At 40.0% G+C, this 24,355-nt stretch overlaps 1 protein-coding gene across 5 annotated transcripts in view; it reads left to right on the top strand.

Annotated features, from left to right (window-relative positions):
* The window catches only part of tenm3 (teneurin transmembrane protein 3), a 293,504-nt gene that overhangs the window by 70,165 nt on the left and 198,984 nt on the right, over positions 1-24,355 (top strand). For 4 of the 5 annotated variants that reach the window (XM_046399608.1, XM_046399625.1, XM_046399602.1 and 1 more), the window contains 4 exons: positions 691-926; positions 1,855-1,975; positions 11,369-11,439; positions 14,111-14,398. In XM_046399608.1, the coding sequence (XP_046255564.1) occupies positions 824-926; positions 1,855-1,975; positions 11,369-11,439; positions 14,111-14,398 (583 nt within the window). In that variant the 5' untranslated portion in view covers positions 691-823. Of the gene's footprint in view, positions 1-690; positions 927-1,854; positions 1,976-9,592; positions 10,813-11,368; positions 11,440-14,110; positions 14,399-24,355 lie in introns of those variants that run through there. The other variant, XM_046399634.1, reaches the window with a different exon arrangement.

Raw genomic sequence — 24,355 nt, 5'->3', positions numbered from 1 at the left:
GCTGTCTTGAGCCATCTTTGACTGAAATGCACCTCTGGCTAGCTAATTAAGTAGCTAATTAACTGTTGTTAATTAATTGTTGTTGCGCCCCAAAGTCTGTTGCCTATTTATAATGAACTAATAACTCTTTGTAATTACTGAAATAAACCGTGCTAACCGAGCTAACTGGCTTAAGCGGGTTGGTACGTAGCCTATTACAAACACACCTAAGTTAGCAACCTACTAGACTAAAAATGTTTACAATGACCCATTTGATAGTCGATATATTAATATTACTGTGATACGAGGTCAATTGCACTAATGATGTACCAAGACTCAAAAGAGTCTGGCAGCTTATATACAACGAATGAAAATATGACTTACCTGTAAATGCAAGACGCACGTGTGGTCAGACGCACAGAGGAGGCGAGGGAGAGATCCCTTCTTCTTTCTAATCTGACTTTCAAAGTTGACAAACCAGTTGCATTACCGCCACCTACTGGCCTGGAGTGTGGAGACTAACAGATTTATGCTGATTTTAATGAATTTGAATAAATAATTTTTAAAAATTTAAATAAACTCAAATAGATGCAAATACTTTAATTTTATTATTATTAATAATAAATGATTCATTTTTGTGAGTGTAGATGACTTGACACACTTGACTTTGATATTGACTTTGCCTTTTTGTCTCTTTTTGTGTGTCTGCAGGTGGAGTCCGACAATCTGTCTCTCTCTCCGTCTGGCGTGCTCTCTCTGTTTTCTTCATTTATCTCTTTCCACCTCCCTTGTCTGTCTGCCTATTTATATTTCTATTTGTGCAGCTGAACAACAGCATGCCTGAATGTTTTCCAGCAGCACAAGCAGAAGCATTATGGAAGTGAAAGAGCGACGTCCATACTGTTCACTATCCAAGAGCCGCAAGGAGAAGGAGGGACCACACACTGGTGAGAAAGCTTAGTAAGCTCATTAAAGTCAGTCAGGTGGCAGTGAGGGTCACTTGATGTACTAGGAAATTTAGAGGTCGAAAGACATCTGAATATCTATTCGTACTTTCAGCAAGGCAGAAGTAGATTTTCCTGATGTAGTAATGGATCATTTTTCCATCTGGCCTGAGGATGTACTTCCATGGGGGTGTACATGGTCTTGAACAATGTTAGGTGGTATGTGTCAGTCTCTACAGTTTTTCCTGCACTGAGTGAGGGAGTTATTGAGAGATGGTTCTCTTTAAAGTCCCCAGTAAAGTGGAAATTAGGGCTTCACTGAACTCTTTGGAGCGTATTGTTTATAATAAAAGTATAATAATACTTACTACTTTCCATACTGTAGAAGCAGTGTGTTCCTCCAGTGATGGCTTTAAAAATGGGCAATACACAGTACACACACTGTGTGTCTAAAATGGATGCATCTATTTTGACAGAATCTTTATGTAGAGTAAATGTAGGGGGTAAAGGATAGTGGCAACTCAGTGAACTTCACTAACACTAAACCTTCCTGTTCTTACTGAAGTGAACAGAACTGAACTGAATTGTACTTACTGAAATCTGAGGTCTGACTTAAACTGTGAACATTTGAGAATTGTGGGATCGCACCAACACAAATAAACAAATAAAATGAAGCTATTGTACTTTAAACTCATCGTGAATGACATACCTTTACCCCTCAGGGATTCCCAATATGTAACATGTATGTCTCTGAGTATAATTTAAACAGAAATTTACAGTGTAAGTAATACACTCCAGCTGCAGTCTGAAGGATGGGCAATAATGACTTGACAGTGTTTTTTTAGGACTGTGAGTGTGTTTGAAAGAACACATGATTTGTGCTTATGTGTGTGTGTGTGTGTGTGTGTGTCTGTGTATCTTTCTACTTCAGGTTCATCAGGGGACAGTGAAGACTGTGCCATTGGTTCCCAAGGACTCCGTGTCCCCACTCAGAAGTCCTACTCCTCCAGTGAAACACTTAAGGCCTTTGACCAGCACCAAGACCAGACCAGGTTAAAACTGGGTTTACACATTATAATGTCCCGTTTTGTCTAACACTGTGCATAATATTAGGCCTATGTCATAGGTGTGTGAAGCGCCAAATGTGTCTACAAATGATGTTGAGTACATCCCGAGTACTGTTTTTTTGAACCTGCTCACCCTCTCTACCTCAAGCCCATGGATGGTTGGTGGCTGATGAGTCCTCTTCCCCTTCCCCACGTCGATTTGTCGACTTGTTGGGAGAGGGAGATATGAAGAGCTGCAGAGATGGTGTCCGAGATAGATCTGTTGGGGCAGTAGGCATGCTGCAAGGAGTCCTTTGTCTCTGGTATACTATTCTGAATGTGGGCCAGAACCACTTTCTCAAAACATTTCTTTATGATTGGAGGGAGTAACCTTGGTCTTCCTCAGTCTGTACTTTACTGCTTTGTACTCAACCTTGTTGCCTGATCTAAATACAAGAGATCAAGCATTGCAGTATGTAGGGTACCGAACTGTTCATCCAGGGCTTTTGGTTTGGAAACTTCCTGACCTGTATGGTGGGCACAATGTTGTCGATGCAGGTGCTAATGTACCCAGTCATATATTCGGCATACTCTCGTATGCCGAAGGAAGAGTCCTCCAGGGTGCTTGCGGCTTTAACTGCATCACTGTATGTGAAAAACAGAGACGCAAGTTTAACTTGATGATTGGGTTTGCTTGAGTCTTTGTAGGTAGAGGAACAGAGAGATGTGGTCCGAGAGTCCAAAGTAGGGATGGGGGCATCTTTGTATGTGTCTATGTGTGCTGTAAGGTCCAGGTCCAGAGTTATAAAACTGGTGAATGCAGAGTGGTTCTGCAACCTGGAGATGTCTAACAATGCCTGCCTGATGCGCATGGCATTTGTGCACTATAAAAAAAGACAAGATACATAGAAATAACAACAAAAATGCAGTGTTCAAATGTGGGGCAAGCAAACATGTCTTCCACAGTGGGCACCATGTAGACCAGCAATAGCAGAATGAAGGCTGATTTTCCGATTGACAATCTAGTTAAAAATCTGTGGTAATTGGTCTGAACAACAAAAGGACTACAAACAACTTTCTTCATTTATTAAAAATATATTTTCTTTCTGCTACACCATTAACATTTATTATGACAACAATTAAAGTGGAGAGACTAGTGCAGTCTGTCTGGCTTTTCACATCATTTATGTTCATTTCTGTTCAGTCAGATGTGAAGCTGATAATTTCTGAGCATCTGGTTTGATGCGTTACATAATTTAAATTTTCCCCGAAACATTTAACCTAATTAATAATCTCCATGAGACACCACAATCATATTAAGGGTTATTTAATTTGCAATCAAAATATGAGCAAATATAGGAGCAAATAACAAATAAATATTATAAACTCATTCAGGCAGTAACAATGGATCTCGTGCCCCAGGATACAGTACACAGTATATAAAGACAGTGCAGCTTGTTATCCATGTGCAGGTTTTTGTTAGACAGGTAACAGGTGACAGAAAGAAAACACTGCTGCCCTGCTGTGATAACTGTGTGTTTTTATTTGTGGTAGCGCAGTGCACATATGCAGACTCAAACTCCATCAAAAGTCTCTAAAGTCGACTGACAGCTGATCCAGCTGCCACCATCACCAGGAACAGACGTCGCATCATGCAACACTTCAGAGGAAAAAAATGTCTAATTTCTCTGACAAAACTTATTTCCTCTCTCCATGCATCCTCATTAGGAACGACAAAGATGCAAGAAGCCAGTGAGGAAAATGTGGATGCAATTTAAGAGGTCTGGGATATAGTCCTTAACACAAAAACAAATATTTACAAATATGATTTAACCTGCAGTATATTTAGTTCAGTCAAATTTCTCATTTGCTGATAAATCAACTGGTAGCTGCTGTTTTTGTTGGATAGGATAAGATCCTTTGTTGTCATTGTACAAAACATACAACTAAATTCAGGTGTACTCAAGAACTGGGCTCAATATTTAAAATGCTATAAAAATGCTATAAAACAAATAAATGCTTTCATTTTATTCACTCAAACACACTCACATTCTCACATCAAAACACATGCCAGTATTTTTACTGTACATTTACTGCCAAGGTATGCAGTTAAAAGTGTAATAAAGGTCCATATTGTCCATAATTGATAAATAGTGCTCGTAGATGTTATTCACATAAGACATTATTCCACATTAATGGTGTGTGCTTTCAGGTCAGAGTTCAGTATGGTGATGGCTTTAGGATAAAAATGATTCATAAATCTTGTGGTGCATGTTTGGATGAACCTGTAGTGTTTTCTACAGGGCAGCGGTTCAAACAGGTGATGGGCAGGGTGGTATCAGTCCTTCAGGATGTTATGTGTCTTTCACATTCAACGGGAGGTGACGATGCCATCCAATGCAGGAAGCTGTTGGTTTCTAATGTTCTGTGCAGTCTTTATGATTCTCTGCTGGGACCTTTTATCTGCTGCAGAGCTGCTACCATACCACACCAGGATGCTTGAGCGTTCTCAGGAAGGTATTAATGTGCAGTGGTGAATGGACATCCTGCTTCTTCCTGAAATCAGTTTTAAGTTCTTGTGTTTTTCTGATGTTAAGAGTCAGATGATGTGCACCACTCTGTCAGCCTCTTTACCTCCTCTCTGTGGGCAGACTCATCTCTTTTGGTGATCAGCCCCACCACAGCTGTGTCATCTGTGAATTAAACTATGGTGTTTGTGTTCAGAGATGGGACACAGCCATGAATGCACAGAGCGTAGAGGAACAGGCTCAGCCCACAACCTTGTGGGGGCGAGTGGAGGAGAGGCGCAGGCCCATCTTAACTGACTGTGGCTGCTTTGTTAAGAAGTCCTGTATCCACAGGCAGATGTTGTGCTGTACACCCAGGTTGGATATCTTGCGGAACAGGCTGCTGGGTAAGATGGTTTTAAAAGCAGAGATGTAGTTCACAAACACCAGCCATGCATATGCCCTTATTTTTCAGGTGGTGCAATACAGTAAGGAGGGCAGTGGGGATATCGTCGTCTGTGTGCTGGTGGGGGGGGCAAGGCTGGGTGGCAGAGCAATTTTTATGTGTTACAGAACCAGTCTCTCCAGGCACTTATGATTACAGGTGTCAGTGCCAGGGGCCTGTAATCACTGAGGGATATTATGGCAGTCTGCTTTGGAACTGGCACGATTGTGGACATCTTCAGGCAGGTGGGGACAGTGCACAGAGAAAGGTTAAAGGTGTGAATACCTCACTTAACTCTGCGGCCCTGGGACACCATCTGGGCCAGCTTCTTCTTCTTCGTTGATTTTACATAGTGTGCATATCACATCAGCAGGCTGGATGACTAGTGCTTGGCTGTTGGTAGCTGGGGCATCGCTGTACATTCCACCTCAAAGAGGCTGAAGAACCGGTTGAGCTGTTCTGCCACTTCTGGGCAGCTTTAGTGTCCCTGATGCCCTTCTTCAGGTTGCTGTACTGTTACGTATCACCAGACCGGAAAGCAGTGTTGCGAGCCTATGATCCCTGCTCATCCACAGTTTGTTGTTAGGAAACACACGGAATCATTTCACGGTGGTGACATTGTCCATGCAGAATTTTATGTAAAATAATACAGAGGTGTAGATGTCAATATAGTCATCCTCAAATATAGTGCAGTCAGTGCAACTGAAGCAGCCCTGCAGCTGTCCAGAAGCCCCCTCTGGCCACACTTGTATTGCTCTAGCACTTGGTTTGACAATGTCAGTAAGTGGTCTGTATGCCAAAAACAAGGAGGTGTGGTCAGACTGTGTCAGATGAGGGATATCCACGCTTGATGTTGCTATAAAGATGGTCAGGTGTGTTCTTGACCAGTTCAACACTGGACACGTTGGTAAATGACATTTGAAATAATTATTCTTACTTTTTTTTTTTTTAATAATTCCAAGCCTGCCCAAATTGCAGGTGGCAGACATGCACTTCTGTAAATAAGTGCTATGATGATTTCTACTTCTCCAAGCCATTATTTCTTGTTTTATATGAAAGTTTGACCATATTGATTGACAGTTTCTTATTAGTCAGTACTTTGAAAATAATTTGAAATAGCAATGTATTTCTGGTACAGTAGATGCTCAAATAAGATAGTTTGAGCTGTCTATTAAGTCTGCTTTTTCTCAGTGAATGGAAATTAATTGTACCAGAGAGCTATATTTTTACCAACAATGATTATCCAGCAAAATTCATTAGACAACATGATTCATACATCAGAATAGCAGGGAGGCAGAAGGTACAAAATGAACGTGTATGCCACTTGTTTTCTTGGAAAAAGAAACATTCATAAAAAAAAGTTTTTTAAGTATTATTTTTATTTCAACCTCAAAAAACTCCAACGGCAAGCTGATGACAGTTCACAATTTTTGTTGTGCATTAATAAAAATAACTGTTAAGCATGTAGGCCTTTGAAAATTCTATACAGTTTTGGAGCAAAATGGGAGCAAAAGCACTTTGGATTTTGCATCCATTTTTCACAAACTGAATGAGAAGATTTCACTTTTTCTTTAATCCCTACAAAAGTATTTTTCCTCCGACTTTTAAACAGGTTTGTAAAAATGTGGGTTGATGAGCACTTTCCTTTTGCCAATATAAATCATCCATGTGACAGGAGTGGCATATCAAGATGCTTATTGATCAGCATGATTATTACACAGGTACGTTGGAACGGTCACAATAAATGGTCAGTCTAAAATCTGGAGTCAGTCATGAAAAAATACATTTATTGGGCGCTCAACTCTGGTCTTCACATTACCTTGGCAGTTAATTAACATACCTGTTAATAAATTTGTGCTTATAATCTGAGAGAATAAGTCTTTTGTGCATGAAAATGTTTCAGTCTTTTTCATCAACTTATGAAAAATGGGAGCTAAGCAACTGTAAAATCAGAATCAGAATCTCTTTATTTGCCAAATGTACAATGTACAGAGGAATTTGACCTGGTGTGACAACGTCACATAACAATAGATAAAAACTAAAAATAAAATAAATAAAAAAGTTAAAAAGGAAAAAATATATATATACAATTGAGGTGGGATATATACAGAATGTGGTGACCCGAATGAGATGACCGGAAATATTTACAATGACTAGAAATGTATGCAGGCAAGAATGGGTATTTACATGGATGGTGCAAACAGAGATCGGGGTGTGTGCTACTGTCGTTCCAAGTGTTATTGGGAATGGCTAAGGGTAGGGAACTGGGATGGTTTGTTAAGGAGAGAGATGGCTTGGGGAAAGAAACTTTTCAAGTGACTGGTGGTTTTGGTCTTGATGGATCTGAACCTGCAGCCTGATGGGAGGGTTGTGAACAGGGAGTGAGCTGGGTGTGACAGGTCCCCCACTATCCTTCTAGCCCTCTGCCTGGATCTGCCATCATGCAGAACACAGACAGAATCCTGTTTGAAGCCCATGAGACAAGCGTCCTATTTGCGCAATGTGTTCCAGTCAATTCTTGGCGTTGGCAGAGGATGCAGGGTACAACACAGTGATGGAGGAGGTGAGGACACTTTCGATGGTGGCTCTGTAGAATTGGGTGGGAACCTTGGGGGAGACGTTCATCTTGCAGAGCAGCCTGAGGAAGAACATCCTCTGGTGCGTCCGCTTGATGACTTTAGATGAGTGTATCTCCCATTTCAGGTAGCTGGTGATGGTGGTGCCCAGAAACTTCACAGAGTCCACCACCTGTACTGCCGTATTGTTGATGAGAAGTGGGGGGTGTCAGGGTGAGTGTCTACAGAAGTCCATGACCAACTCCACCATCTTGTTGATGTTGAGCTACAGGTTGTTAAGTGTACACCATGCTGCCAGCTGTGACACCATGTTCCTGTAAGCTGACTCATCGCAGGTGCTGGAGTATGTAGCGCAGGCTAAGGTTGATGGCATCATCCACAGAGCGATTTGCTCTGTAGGCGAACTGTAAGGGGTCCAGGAGCGAATCGGTGATTGGTTTGAGGAAGAACAGAGTCTCTAAATGATGAGTCTCTAAAAGCTCTTCATGACCACAGATGTCAGAGCAACAGATCTGTAGTCATTCAGGCACATTATCCTGTCCCTCTTTGGAACTGAGACGATGGTGGATGTCTTGTTTATCCTATTTTTATATCTTTCACTTTTATTTCTTGGTTGGGAATACTGCAAGTGCAATGTCTGTAAGAAAAAGAATTTCCCTTCAGGGATAAATAAAGGAATTCTGGTCTGATTCTGAAAACAGGATGGCACATGACATTCAGAGATAGACTGGTTAAAGATGTGTGAAAACACTGGTGGCAGCTGGGCAACACTGTGCTTCAGTGTTGCTGGGGAGATGCCGTCAGGTCCTGGGGCCTTCCTAAGCCTCAGCCAAGTGAAAACCTTAGTAACGTCTCTCTCTTTGACGGTGAGGGAGAAGGGGGCAGGGGGAAGGGTATGTGAGGGAAAGAGCGGTGGGGGGGTGAGGGATGGGGGCAGTGAGTGGGGGAGTTATGGGGGGGTAAGAGTGGGGGGGGGGGGCGGGGGTGAAGACAATGGAGCAGCAGGGGGTCTCTCAAACCTGGTATAAAAGGTGTTGAGATAGATAGATAAATCCCTCTCTCATGTCCCTCTGGGGTGGTGCTTATCTTCCTCAAGCTCGGTTCCTCTACCAGATGCCTGCCCTGTTTACCACTGGCACCACTGTTGCTTTTAATTTCCACCTCTTTTTTAAGCTTCTCGTATTCCTTCTTCTTGAATTTCCCTCGGGATCAATAAAGTATCTATCTATCTATCTTCTTGATGTAGCTGTCACTTGGGATCACTACATCTATCACTACTGCATTTTTCCATTGTTTGTCATCCACCACAATGTCTGGCTGGTTCGCCATCACCATTTTGCCAGTCTGGATCTGCAAGTTCCACAGGATTTTGGCTTGGTCATACTCAACTACTTTGGGAGGCGTCTTCCATTCTGACCTTGGGACTTCCAGCCCATACTCAGTACAGATGTTCCTGGAAACTACGCCAGCCTCTTGGTTATGACATTCCATGTACACTGTTCCTGCCTTCATCTTACACCCTACCCATGTGCTGAATTGTCTCTGTGCAATCTTTACACAGCCTACACCTGGGGTCCTGTCTGGTGTGGAAGACCCCAGCCTCTACTGATTGCCATTGGTAGAATTTCTTGATATCAGCCACTTCTTCCATTTGTCAGTGGAACATGCCATGCAAGGACTTGTCCCTTCATGATGTTCATCCTCCTCCTCATCATTATTGGGTTTCTGCTACCTGAAGTATTCACTTAGCATTTCATCTCTGGGGACCATCTTCCTGATGTATTACTTGATATTTGTTGTTTCATCCTGGATAGTGGCTCTGACACTCGCTAGTCCTCGGCCTCCCTCGTTACGCTTAATGTGCAGTCTCAAGGTGCTGGACTTGGGGTAAAACCCTCCATACATCGAGAGGAGCTTCCTTGGGCCCACTTATTATGCCAGTGGGAGATTGTGTGTATGTGGCCCAGATCTTGTTCTTATCATTCAGCTAACTGCTCAGGACCTGCCTCAATCTGTGTAGGCATTTGATTGCAGCTGACTTCCTTGCGGCCTCCTCATGGTTTCCATTTGCCTGCAGGATCCCAAGGTATTTGTAACTGTCCTGAACATCTGTAATGTTGCCTTCTGGAAGCTCAACCCCCTCCATTTTGATTATCTTCCCTCTCTTTGTTACCATCAGAACACAGTTATTTAGTCTGAATGACATTCTGACGTCATTGCTGTCGATTCTGGTGATGTGGATGAGCAAGTCAATGTCTCGTTCGCTCTTGGTGTACGGCTTGGTGTCATCCATGTAGAGGAGGTGGCTGATGGTTGCCCCACATTGGAGCTGGTATCTGTAACCACCCTTTGTGATGATCTGGATGAGGGGGTTCACACCTATGCAGAACAGCAACGAGGATAGGGCATCACCTCGGTATTGAACTATACCAACCTTGCCTTGTGAAAACTACATGCTACTTAAAATAGCAAACAAAAAGATTGCTGACCTGAAGCAGGATATTCAATGAGTCTCTGATGAACTGCAGCAGAAAGACTCGCTCCTTTTGACACACACCTTTCATTTTTTCCAGTTTAGATTACTGCATCTCCCTTTATACCTGTCTCAGCCAAACTGTCCAAAATACAGCTGCCAGGCTTTTAACAATAACTGGTTGCTGGTCTCACATCACCCCTGTTCTTGCTTCTCTCCATTGGCTTCCGTTTTTATATTCTACCTCTTGACCACGCCCACCACTCATCAAATTTTGGCCTCTTATCCATTCCCCGCTCCAACCTCAAGAAAAAAGGTGATTGTGCCTTCATTGTGTTAGCCCCAACTCTCTGGAACACACTCCCCCATTCCATTAAATCTGCTAACTCTGTCACCAGTTTTAAGAAGCTTTAAAAATCTACCTCTACAGACAAGCATTTTTATAAAACTCAACTCCAAAGATAATGTTTTGCACATTTTATTAGTATGTTATTTTATTGTATGGTTTTTAGTTTTTAATGCACTTGTTCTTCTGTTTTCTTTTACGTGTTCTTTGTTTTTAATTGTTTACTTTATATGAGGCACTTTGTGTTTTAAAAAATGCTTTTTAAATAAAGACTCAGCTGTAGCTGGTGCTTGCCTCCCCTGTTATTGCTACCAGTCCCCTTCTGAGCCTCACTCACATATGGATCCATGTGCCTACTCATCCTAACCTCTGTGATGCCTGAGAGGAGCTTCCATGTGATGCAGAGGCAGGTTACTGGCTGGTAGTTGGATGGAATTGCACCCTTCTGAGGAACCTTCATGATGAGGCCTGACTTTCATTGGGCTAGCCACTCTGGGTGAGTCCTATCCATCAGCAGCTGGTTCATTTGTGCTGCTAGGCACTCATGAAGTGCAGTTAGCTTCTTAGCCAGTAGGCATGTGATCATGTCAGGGCCTGTTGCTTTACAGCTTTTCATGCCTGACACACTTTGCTGGATGCTGGGTGGATCTGTTCTCATATTATTGACCTGGCACTGGGAGTACACTTAGGATGGTTCGGTGGAGAACATCTTGTTTATTCTCATAGCTACTGCTTCTCAGGTGTATCTCTTCCAGCGACATATATATATATATATGTATGTCTCAGAAAAATACTGAGAGCTGAAAGAGAAGCGAGAAAACATGTGGCGACTAAAAGCAACAATGGCGCCAGTGGTAATCGGAGTACTGGGGGCTGTGAAGACTAGAAGTGAAAGATCCCAGAAGAGTCTAAGGAATGGCTAAAATACTGCACAGAACCCAAACTCCCAAGCCTCTGGTAGAGGACCCGAGCTTGAGGAAGACACACACCACCCCTGAGTCAGAGAGAGGGTTGTTTTTTCATACATATACATACTTTTGTCCTGTTTACAGGTTGCTGTATGGAACGACCAAGGGACAGAAGGACATGGTTCACCAAGAGCAAGATGACTATAACAGACAAGGTGAGAGACCAGGCACGCATGCACAGGCACACATCTTGCCCTTGGCTTCTGTTTCTTTATCAAAGATTTTTGTCGTGTATTTTGGACTAAATAGGTGTTCTGTAGATGGTCTTGCTACCAGCTGTCTGCTTTTTGTTTCTGAACTATAATTTTATCATTTTTATAACTCTCGGCTTTGAATTTTGAATTGTTTTCTACTTTCCCAGATGAGTTTCCAGTTGTTGAATGTGATTGTTTCTTTGAGCTTTCTTTAATGTTAATGATAACTTTAATGGTAATAATTATGTCAAGTCTAGTTTATTAAGCTTTCTTCAAAACCTACTGGATTTGAAAACTTGCTTTACCCATTAATAGATTGTGACAGGTAAATATATATTTGGTCTGATAAGGGTTATAATGAACTGCCACATCAAAGTCTTGTGAAAGAAATTGAGAAAAATGTTTTTAAAAAGGCACATTAAATAGGGGGGAAAAAAACACTTCACCACAGAGTGCATCCATTGTTCTTCAGCTCCAGTTAAACCAGCATCAATATTTGAGAAATCAAAAAATCATCATAATTACTCAATCGTCTTATCGCCTTTGTTTTCACTGCTGGCCTAATTGGAGCTCATTTAAAATTAATATAACTTTTAATTGAACAGTAGCAATCGTTATCTCTTGTTGTGCCATTAATTAAAGACAGCTTCTATAATTTCCCTTTTCAGTTGATGATTACAGATGAAGAGACACATACTGATATTTTGCAGATAATTTGTCTTCTTGTCATTTATATTTTAGAGAATTATCACGTGTTATTTGAATGTGATTTCAGCCTGTTTATAGAACGAGTTACTCCTGAAGACTTACTAAATTTAATAAAAAAGGTTTCTGTATGTGGGTGGCATGCTGGCACAGTGGTTAGCACTGTCGCCTCACAGCAAGAGGGCTCCAGGTTTGGATCCTGGTCTGGCCTCTTCTGTGTGTGTGTGTGTATTCTTCCTGTGCTTGGTTTTCTCTGGGTACTCCGGCTTCCTCCCACAATCCCAAAAACATGCACATTTAATTGGCTACTCTACATTGTCCCTAGGTCTTTGTGTGTCAGCCCTGCAATTGAATGACACCCCCCCCCCCAAACCCTGAAAATGGATGGATGGTTTCTGTATGTGTGATTCATGCTCACTTAATTTATACTTTCTCCAGTTTGCCTGTTTTCATGTTTTTTCATCTATTGAAGAGTTTTATAAATTAAAAAATAGACCACCATTTAGACCACTTCTATTTTTAGAGATGTAATTAGGGATTAGATCCATGAGATGTAATTACAAAAAGGGCTGCAGCCTTATGATGACATCCTGCTAACAAGTAACAAGTACCGACATTTTGAAGTAAATATATTTTTTCTAGGCAGATTTATAGTTTAGATATACCCGACAATTTCACACTTGACTTGCAGCATCATTTGCACTGAACGTTTACTGATACGAAAACAAAAGCATATTAAACTGAACAGAAAATTGAATGCCAGACATTACTGTTTTATGCCATTGTTTCATTTATTTATGGCTCATCTCAATAATTCATTTTATTTTACATTCATCATTACAGATACAATTTAAAAAATATTCCACATATTCCACTATTCTTTGTATTGGCTTGTATGTGTCTTATGTATTTAAATATATTATGTTACCATGTTGTATAACTTAGATCTGAACAAATAATATATTTTTAAAAAACGCATTTTATATAAATGACTAATTTCCTGTTATGAAAGGTGTGCATCCTAATGTTAATTGCACCATTGTCACAGTTTATGTCTTGGTAGTCTCCAGGCTTAGAGCTCTTATAATCCATGAGATAACTTTTGTTGTGAATTGGCGCTATATAAATAAACTGAATTGAATTGAAAAATCTTCTCCTGTAATGACGAAATGAGAGATGAGGAATCTATTCAGTATGTATTCACCTTCTCTGTCTGGTTTGTCTTCTGGCTTTCTGGCTCTTTTTTCCATGGCTAGAACTGGATTTTTGTTATAGTTCTGTTTCAAGAAATTTTGCCTTTGCTTGCTCCTTGGAAACATTGTGATTCTGTACTACATGAGTCAGGCTGTCTGTACACGATTGAGCTGTTGTCCATTTTGTTTTGCTTCTTAATTTGATATACTTCTGTCCCACTGCAAACTGTGCACTCTCAAAAGCAAGAACAGGTCTGTTTGTGATGGTCAGGCCCTCAAATAGCATCAATAATATATGATACAATGAGTCCATCAACAAAAAAAATAATGGAGGGTAAATTTGATAATCAATCCAAAAAGAATGTGAAAAGTGTTAGTTTAAGATGTCACCTCGGCTTCTAGGAAGTTGTGATGGGACTATTTAATCAGCTTCAGCTTGGACACCACTATTTTTTCCTGAAGTTGAAAACTAAAGGAGTTTTCAGTGTATTTCTGTTCACCACTGGAGACATTTAAGTATCATATTTGAAGAGAAATGTAAACATATATAACTTTTAATTGTTTTACCTTGTTTTATGATGAAAATGGTATAAAATGTTAATATAAAACAATATGCAATTCCTTTATCTATAGCAATTGATAATTTGAACTGAAACATGTACTACATGTATATAATCACAAATATATGCAAATTTCAAAACAATTCCAAAATCTCCATCATGGTTGTATTTCAGGTCAACATTTCAGGCTTCGTCAGCTGGGAGTCTGTGAGCCACCATCACGTCGTGGCTTGGCATTCTATTCTGAGATGGGCCTGTCCCACCGTGGCTTCTCAGTCGGTACCACTCAAGATCTTGACGGCGATAGTCAGGCTGTGATGTCACCAGAGTGTGCCATGAGGCTGTGGGGCCACGGGGGGTTGAGCAAATCATCAGGGAGGAGTTCCTGCCTGTCCAGCCGCTCCAATTCAGTGCTTACTCTTACTGACACCGAGCATGAGAACAAGTCAGACAGTGACAACGGTAGGATATATACTAACTTGTTTAACTTTTTTTCTGTTTTGTTTTTTTCCCCGTGATTTATTTTTAGTCTGCTATTGACGGACAGCTCCTTCTCAGTCATGCACGTCTCATTCTGGTTCATTTCTAGCTTGTCATCTTGATTGTGGCCTTTCAAAAGAATCTGCGATGTTGAATTATGCTTGTTTTTGATAAGATAGGTACATACGCTATCCAGCCAACACCAATGTCCACATACATCTTCAACACAAATCCAGATGTAGTTTATAAGTAGTTTTTTTTTTATGAGATTAATAGTCTCATAGTATTTTTCAGGGTTTTTTGCAGTTTTCTCTGGAACTCCACACACTTGCAGCTGATGCTTCAGATACTCCCATGGCCTGTCTTGACACTTAAAGATAAGGCTAAATATTTTTCAGTAAATCTGGAATCAGCTTATAGTGAAAAGATGTCATTTTTGATCAAATTTGAAAAGATAATGACAACATATGACTAAGATTTACAATAAAATCAAAAAGAAAAATAGATAATAAGCATCTGGCTAAAATCTAAAAGAACACAATAATAATTACTGTATATGTACACTTCCATGCAGTGTCCTTCCTGATGGTGGAACTGGAAGTGTCCTGCTAATTGATTTAATAAATGATCACAATATAGCAGTTTTTTTCCACCTTTTGTTCACATGATGAGTGTGGACAAAAATAAATGTACACAAATATATTCATGTAGTTTCTTATATGCCAGCGTGTTCGTTTTTGTCTGTTTGTGTATGTGTGTATGAAGCCTTTTCATTATCCTCAAGGTAGTTTTCCCTGACAGGTGTGAATTTAATTTTAATAAAGGACTTCTTTTTGATGTCACACACACACACACACACACACATACAGAGAGAGAGAGAAATACACAGCATTTTCATTAAGCCAGACAAGCATACACACACAATGGGTTTTCATTATGAGACGTGATGTTGTAATTAACAGTTAGATAAAATGCTGAGTCACTTTATTTCTTATATTAAGTTTGATAATGTTTGTTTTTATTAAATGGCATTATGCTGTGGATGTCAGTGCTCTGGAGGATACATTTCCCATCTCTAAAAGTGAGTAGTCGTCAAGTTTTCAGGGGCTAATTGACTCCTGCAGCTGGTTGTATGTGTGTGTATGTGTGTGTTGTGCTAGAGATGCTGAGCTTGGAGGTGAAGTGATTCAAATGCACAGTCACATGTGGGTTTAGACTGTTTTTATCAGTAGTAATATACTTGTGTGTCCCCTGATAGGGGGCTGTGTGATTATCAGCATGGTGATTAACCCTGCTGAGAGCAATACAAAGATCTTATAAAATAAAGCATGAAGCATAAAGCATGATGTACTGGAGAAGTTGTAATGTGTTTTATTTTAGGGCTTACACCAAAGCTCACTGTGTGTGCTTTCTCAAAACTAGAAAGTTTTGGGACATTACTGAAAAAAAGTAGTTTTCATAGTAGTGTTACAAGAAATTCTGCTGTCACTTTTTGTCAAAAATAAATGTGCAGCCATAATATGTAAATGAATGTTAAATAGATAATGAATAAACAAACAGGCTAAATCATGAGTGACAGAGTGATGCCTTTGCACTGCAAAAGGTTTTTCAGGAACAGAACTAGTTCATGCTTCAGTTCCTGGGCTGCAGTTCATGATCTCCAAAACGTCCCAGTTCTCAAGGTGGGTTGAAGTTTTTAGGGACAAATGGTTAAACACAAAATCTGAGACTAAAATTCATTTGAAGATCATTTAAATGGGCCTGCATGCCGATTAACAGGAAATAGCCAGACAATACTCTGCAAACTGGATGTCAGCACCCGAATGCCTCGCTGTCTGAACCTTAAAAATTTGCATTCACAAAATAAACTAAGACTAAACAACATAAACCTTTTGAATGGACCTTCATCTTTTGCTTCTGTGGGATCAGTGTGGTACTGAGTTGTGTCAAGAGCCTCCTTTGAGAGTGTGTGAGATATATGTGGTCAGACACTACTTGTCACCCACCTCACCTTCACCTCTTCTCTTGTGCCACTCTGGTTCACTGAATGGAACTGATAGTGAAGTTATTGCCCTGTAAACGGCAGATGACACATTGCCTCCACTAAGACCGCTTTTGTTGCTTTTCCCTTGATACTTATTCTGGTTCACAGCAGAAAGTGAGCTTGTGTGTGTACAGTAACTTAAACCAACTTCTGTGATTCTCACAGTGGATTTGTTACAAGAGGAAGCAATAGAAAGAACAGCTAACAGGGAGGGAAAGTAGAATGGGATAGGAGAGGAAAACATCAGATAGAAGAAGAAAATGCAGAGCTGTTAGGTAGATTCAGTTATTCAAAAGAGGGGCATGGAAAGAATAAAGAAAGAAGGGAACAGGGAAAGGGAGAAGCTTCCCTGCATTATTTGTTCTCTTGAGAGGAAATATTAGACCAGGGACATCTGGCTGGCTCCCCAATGGATACACACACAAACAATTACACACAGGGAGATGCAAACACATACACACTGGCAGACATAAACACTTTTGTAGTGTGTGGACCCATGGGTGCCCAGCTGCTGCTTGCCTGGTTACTTGATATCAGTGATCTCAGCCACAGGGACAGAACAAGGGAAGATAGTTTTACATTTTCTGCCCAAGATGTAGAGAGTCTCTTTCCTTGGGAAAAAAGTAATCCTTAGACATCCTGAAAGGGATGTTGTTCAAATTTCTTGCTCATACCGAATAAACATAAATTGGGTAGTTAATTACAAAACCGTAAAAGTTCTCTGTTTAAAGGTATATGTGCATCTTGGAACTTTACTATATCTGACAGTCTTAGAAAAAAGACCTGTGGACAGCCAGGGTTTTATATGTAATATACCTAAGGACCCAGTTCCGTCAACTTGCACTCTGGGTCTATGGCAAAACGATGGTCAAAGAAGCATTGCTTGGTTAGTTAACTTTCACTATGTTCTGTTTTGAGCCCTCATGTATTAGTAAAGGTTCTGAAAATCTGAGAGCCGGGCTTTGAGAGAAAGCATAAGTTCACAGTGGTCATTTTCCAGAACACTGTTTTGAAAACACATGTTGTCACAGTTATTCTGGAAACAAAGTAAGTATGAGCCATGTGTGCTAATTGATTGATTAGCAAACAATACCGTGCCAGGTTACATAATAATTCATGTGAAATGGCAGCAGGACATTTTATCTGGCTTGGGGTGTTGCTGTTCATTATGCCAAACATGACTAAAAACAGTTTGTTCTTCGGATTTGTTTCCTGGTTCAAAAATGGATGATTGAATTATTCGTGTATTACTATGACTTGCCAGTGCGTAGCATAGAGTAGCTAACAAAAGAGAAACGATAGTGAGTCGAAGGTGAGCAGGGGTGGGCCGAGATATTGATGAGGAGTATTTAGATTCACACGTACAAAATAAAGGCATACTTGTATATAAGCCACTTTAAGACAAGAAGACATTTTCTAATAGGACAGATGGAAGCAAACATGCGGCTAGAGATAAAGATGTATCTTATTTTAGGTAAACAGATTACTTTTTTATGTGTCAACAAAACACTTAATCCATTTGGCATCTCTAAGCTGCTTAATGTTATAACCTTAGCTGTTATACGTACTCACAGAGAGACACAATAACAGGAAGGGTTGGATGTGTCTCCTCAACACTTACACTGACAGAGCAACAAACAGGAAGGCATACAGGCAGAGACAGACAGAAACATCACACAGTGATGGAGGGATCTCTTCATACCTGATTTCTCTCACTTCACTGGTTCAGTTAAATTGAACTGGACATGATTAATGATTTGTTCATAAAATATTGATTGTACTATTTGGAGAATTGCTGTTGCTGACAAAAGAGAAGAAAACGGCGGATAATTAAATTAAAACAAAAGACTGACATGCATCTAACAGTAATTCCCTTTGTGGTTTTTATGTGTTGTTACGATGTTGTCACGTATGACTAAATAAATCTCTCATTGTTTTTCTGTGTTATTAAATGAGGAAGTGAGGCAATGTTTTATGTCTTACAGCCCAGCAACAGTGCTGAGCTTGAGCTCCTTCTTCTACTTCTTCTTCTCTATATTTATTGGTGGATCAAAAACTGTTTGTTTAGACAAGACACTGTAGACTGTTAAAAATAACATCAATAACTGTCAATAACGTCAGCTAGCAAATATGTTTTTATTGCACAGCAAGGAATTTCATGGCATATGGATATGAAGTGTATTTAATACATACATATTTGTACGTATGTGTGTATACGTATGTTTGTGTATCTTTTTCTTTTATACTTTGTTTTTAGTATTTAATAAATTATAGTTTCTATCTTATTTTCTATTTTTTGCTACTTTACATTTGTTCCTGTATTCATTCTGTCCTGAGATACTTGGATTCCCCCCCTCTGGGGATAATCCATCCATCCATCCATTTTCTATACCGCTTATCCGTCAGGGTCGTGGAGGCTGGAGCCTATCCCAGCTGACTACGGGCGAGAGGCGGGGTTCACCCTGGACTGGTCGCCAGGCAATCACAGGGACTGACATACAAAGACAGACAACCACACACTCTCACACTCACACCTAGGGGCAATTTAGAGTAGCCAGTAACCTAATGTGCATGTTTTTGGTATTGTGGGAGGAAGCCGGAGAACCCGGAGAAAACCCACGCAGGCACAGGGAGAACATGCAAACTCCACATAGAAGGGCCCAGACCGGGATTCGAACCTGTGTCATGTGGGATGTGTTTAAGTTAGCTTGTGAGAGGATTGACAATGATTTTAGAGTGATGCCATAAATCTAGCGTTTGTCTAGGCTACATCGCAGACATGTGGTAAGAGAACTCAATAAAAAATAAATATCAAAAATAATAGCATTTGTAGAGAAACTTTTGAAGATTTGAATTATATAAATTTGAGGAGGATATAGTCAATCAGATTGTGTTTTTTGGATGGTGGTGCTGCAGAGAATTGGGAGCAGAGTGCTGTAGGAAGAGAAGGACAAGAAGGAGGAGAGGCTGAGGTGGATGAACAGTCGAGGCAAAATGAACAAATAGAGAAAGACAGGTGAGAGACAAGCAAAAGTCAGGAGAAACCACACCGTGGAGGTGACAGTGAGGAGGCAGTTTTCACAGAGACAGGAGATATCAGACAAGGGGCAGTGCCTTGTTCTGAAACTGTTCTGTTCAGTAATAATTCATTGTTATTGTGGATTGTAGAAGAATGCAAATGTGCAAAAAAGTTCATTGACTCAAATCACGTTCTCTTATTGTTAGCATGCACAGTTATGCCATTTCAGACCTAAAACCTGTTCAGAATGTCCATGTGTGTTGAAATATATGCATTTTGTGCAGTAGTTGTTCCAGCTGGAGTATGGCAGTGTAAATAATAATGAAACTGGTATAGCACATACTAAAGCAATGGAGCTCATTTCATATGCAGCAGGCTTTCAAAAAAAACAAAAAAACAACAACAACAACAAAACAGGCTGTGCCAGAGTAGAGCTGTATGTCTAGAAACGCCCCCGGTGACAGTTATATTCAATAGCAATCTAGTGCTAACCAGAGAAATCAATGAATAAACAGAGTAACTGACTAGAGGGTTTAATTTGGCACTACTTACAATGAAGACACCTAATTGCATCAAGTGGCTAACATTAAATCATGTTCTCATGTTTCTCATGCTCGCTTCTTCTCTTCTCTTCTTCTCTTCTCTTGTTGAAATACTGCACAGGCTGTAATGATTTAGTTCATTTACATCCCTGCTGTTTACATCCCTTCAGTGAAATGATTTAAACTAATTTTGGGAGTTCTGGAAATTGTACAAGTTACAACAGTGCCATCAGAAGCTACAAGGACACAAATAACAAGTCTTTTATTCTCCTCCCCTTGCCTCACCCTCTTTCTTTTCCTCTATTCCTCCTCTCTAGAGTTGTATTTCTCAGAACCCATTTAGGCAGAATCCATTACCAGAAGTGCAGAGGGAGAAGGAGTGAGCGAGACAGACAGACATATAAGAATAGAGAGAGATAAAAGGAGTTTTTATTCTAACAAATTCTAGGGTGTCTTGGTTTTACTGAGTATTGGGAACTGATAGATGATGGCCCCTTTTTCTTGTGGTGACAGTCAAGGCTTTCGTTGCAGTTCTGCAGAAACCTCAAACAGCAACTTAGTTTATCTCTTTCTCTTTGTGATTTCTTTTGTGTTTTTGTATGACAAGAACACATTGAACTCCAAATATTGGACATTTAATGTGTGTGTGTGTGGATATAGGATATAGGATTTCCGTTGAAAGTCCTAAGAAAGCATCCCATGTCCACTGCGAAACCCTGGGACAGTCTTTCCACACTAGAAAATAAACAAAAAAGTTGAAACTTAAGAGTGTAATCCAAAACAATGTTAACTGAGATTAGTTTGAAATGGGATAGACACACACTCAACATACTGTATGACACAGTATGACATATAGTAGTTTTAGTTATAGAGTAGCACTCAGAGCTCTTGGCTGTCTAAGTATAGAAAGAGCTGAAAGGATAAGTTGATGATTTGTCAGTTCATCAACATCAGCTATTTTGATTATCAACTGTTTTTTTTATAGTCATTTTCCAAACACATATGACAACGTCTGTTTCATTCTGAGATGAAATATTAAATATTAAATTATTTACCTCTTGTCATATGGGATCCTTAAGAAGACCATTTACTATCAGCATTTTATTCTCATACATTTTTCCCGGTTGAGGGTTGTTTTGTCCTGCCTTCATAAATACTTCTTTTTAAAAGACTGCAACTGAAAAAAATTACTGGCATAAGTACTGCTTGGTATTTCATGAATGCTGATTTGTAAACTGTCTTAAAAGACAATTCCGTTTGTGTTTTGTGAAATGAAAAGGTTTTTTGTGGAAGCATACAATAAAGTCATTGAATCAGAGATTACAGAAGTCGAGGCGGAAGTGGAAAAGGTATGTTGCTTTCCTCCAGTGAATACGCATTACAGCTTGATGATTTCTGACAATTGAAAAGATATTTGCTGCTGGGTGTTTGCTGCTGGGTGTTTGCATGTGTGTGTGTGTGTGTGTGTGTGTATGAATGTGTGTTGGTTGGGAGATATTGAAAGTGTTCAAACTGAGAGCTGGTATCAAGCAGATCAGGATCAGATTAGGTTTCATACCCGTCACACTGTAATGGGGATATTGATGACGTGTCATGTCAGAACTGCACACACACATACATGCATGCGTGTGTGCAGTTATTGGTATGTGGTTCAGTGTAATAGCTGGATCAATAGCTCTGCTGTTCTTACAGGATCATTTGGCCTCTGAAGCAAATGCTCTGACAGCCACTAAATCATTAGGGCATTACCGCTCTCTCTCTCTCTCTCTCTCTCTCTGTCTCTCTCTCTCAATCGTTCTTTCACTCCTTCCTTATCTCTCTTTGTCCTTTCTACTCATTACATCATTAGGACAGTGCCACTGTTCTAATGATGCACTAAGAAACAGTGGCACTACCCTAATGATGTGCCCTGTTTGTCTTGCTTCTTAGCTTAAACAAAAGTTGCACATGTTTCCTTTGATGCTCTTTATTTATGTTACAATGGTCCCTCGTTCTTACGGTACTTTCTTTATATTTAATATGTACATCGTTGATGACTTTGACTACACTAGGACTAACACGGGAATGAAAAACTGTCTAAGACAACTGATTTTTGTGCTGGTAAGGGCTGACCACAGGTCCGTCCCCCAGGTCCATCCCATTAAGATTCAGTCTGTCATCATGAAGGAATTCTGTCCCTTTGAGTAATGTGATTCATCAGCATTTACAGTACCATGGTGGCACATCAAGTGTGCCTGTCCTTACAGAGATAATTAAACACACTGCAGAGGGAGTTGGGAAGTAAAATGTTTATTGCATAGGGACAGTTGTGTGTATTTATTAAAGGCCCTTTTCGTTTTTTTACCTTTTCTGTTCTGAAAATACAGACGGTTTACAGACGGTAAACCAACAAATGGGCATTTGGAACTAATGCACAAATGATTTTTTTATTGTTTCAATTAGGTAACTTAAATTTAATGCACTAATTACATACAAAAGTAATGATTTTCACTGCAAATGGAAAAATAACCCACCTTTCTCAATTTCTCTCTTTCTCAAAAACACACACACACACATTCTAGCCTTCCCAAACGTGTCTGGAAAGCTAGTGATAGTCCGGCCGACCTCAGCATATGGGTGATTTTACTGAGAAACTTCACATACCCATGCATGCACAAATGCACACACACACACATGCACACACACACACACACACACACATACACACTTGTTTTCTCCTTATTTTCATCTCTCTTAGTCACATATAAACTCACACTCTCCCACATTGCCTTGTCTGTCCTTGGCAGCTATTTCTTGTGTCATATGGCTTCTTCTAAATGTGATTATAACACAAAAAAAGGCTGTATGTGTGTGTGTGTGCGTGCATGTGTGTATGTGTGTGTGTGTGTGTGTGTGTGTGTGTGTGTGTGTGTGTGTGTGTGTGTGTGTGTGTGTCCATGCATGTTGAGTGGGTAGGCCAGTCTGTCTGTATCTCAGGGTGGCCAGCTTAAAATGACACTTAGTATTGTTTCTTTTCTTTCACTAAATCTCTTCTGTATCGCTTTATAGTAATATACAGAGCAGTAAGAAGTAAGACTGACAGTTAAATAATGTTATTAACAATCCATAGCCAAAGAAATGTCAGAATGTGCAAACTCAGATTCTTTATGCATGTCTTCAAATTATGTTTAATCTGCTTTTTAATCCAAGTATTTTCAGGTCAGGTTGTTCACTAATAACCTGCAGTCCACCCCCCAAAAAAACCTCAAAAATGTCAGGAATAACATCAGCTAGCTAAACAGCTCATGTTCTTAGTGCACAGAAAGGTCTGTTATAAATATCTAACCTAGTAAAGACATTCACCGTGCTTTTATTTTCTACTGATGAAATAGTTACTTTTTTTAGTACCTTCTTCGAGGGACTTAGGTGGCACAAGGAGTCAGGTGGATTTTACTTATCCAAAAACAAAATGAGCAACAACTAAACTCAGGCTGTAGAAAAATAAAAAGAAGTGAACAAACCAAACTTGGCTAGCAAACATAAAACTTAACATAAAGAAGATTTTTGAAAGAAAGGAGTCTCTGAATTGCAACCCAACAATTCCTACAATAGCCATCAGTGTGGGAGAAAAACTCCCTTTTAACAGGATGTTTCCATTTCTCTGGGAATTTACAAGCAGAACAAATTTTGCATGCCACTTATTTAAACACAAAGTAATTACTGAGTCATAGACATTGATCAACAAACCCTATCATCCCCAGATATGTCCATCCATTTTTACTAGAGGGCGATAAAAACCTTGATTGTTCCATTTTTAATGTTCCTTGTGGGGTGTTGGCTAGGAGGCAATAAACACCCGGTAACCAAATGAAGATGTCAATCTCTGACTGGTTAAACAAGACAAACTACTGCCATTACTCTGTGAAACAACTGACCACCAATATAGAAAGCTTTAACCTGCCCAACAAACTAAAACAGACAAGTCAACTACCACTTTGAAACCTACCGGCAACACTGGAAATCCTTTCACATTTCCTGTTCTAATGACTTCTTAACATACAATATGTTATATAAAATGTTGTTCAGGATGATTTCTCAGAGCTGCTTGAGAGTTAAGAAAGTTAAGAGCCCTTGAATCTGTCTGCTTACTATAGATCTGTGTGCGTGAGTGTGAGTGTGTGTGTGTGTGTGTGTGTGTGTGTGTGTGTGTGTGTGAGAGAGAGAGAGAGAGAGGGATGCCAGGGTAGGGTTTTGAGCAACCACCACAACCACCACTCCACTCTTATCTCCTTTGTATTGCACACTCAAGATATTTATAATCCGCTTAAACCTGTTCAGCCTTCATCTAAATTCAT

Source organism: Scatophagus argus, chromosome 2, assembly GCF_020382885.2.
Source record: "Scatophagus argus isolate fScaArg1 chromosome 2, fScaArg1.pri, whole genome shotgun sequence".
NCBI lineage: Eukaryota > Metazoa > Chordata > Actinopteri > Scatophagidae > Scatophagus > Scatophagus argus.
Note: the sequence above shows the minus strand (reverse complement) of the source record. Positions and strands in the feature narration are given on the sequence as shown.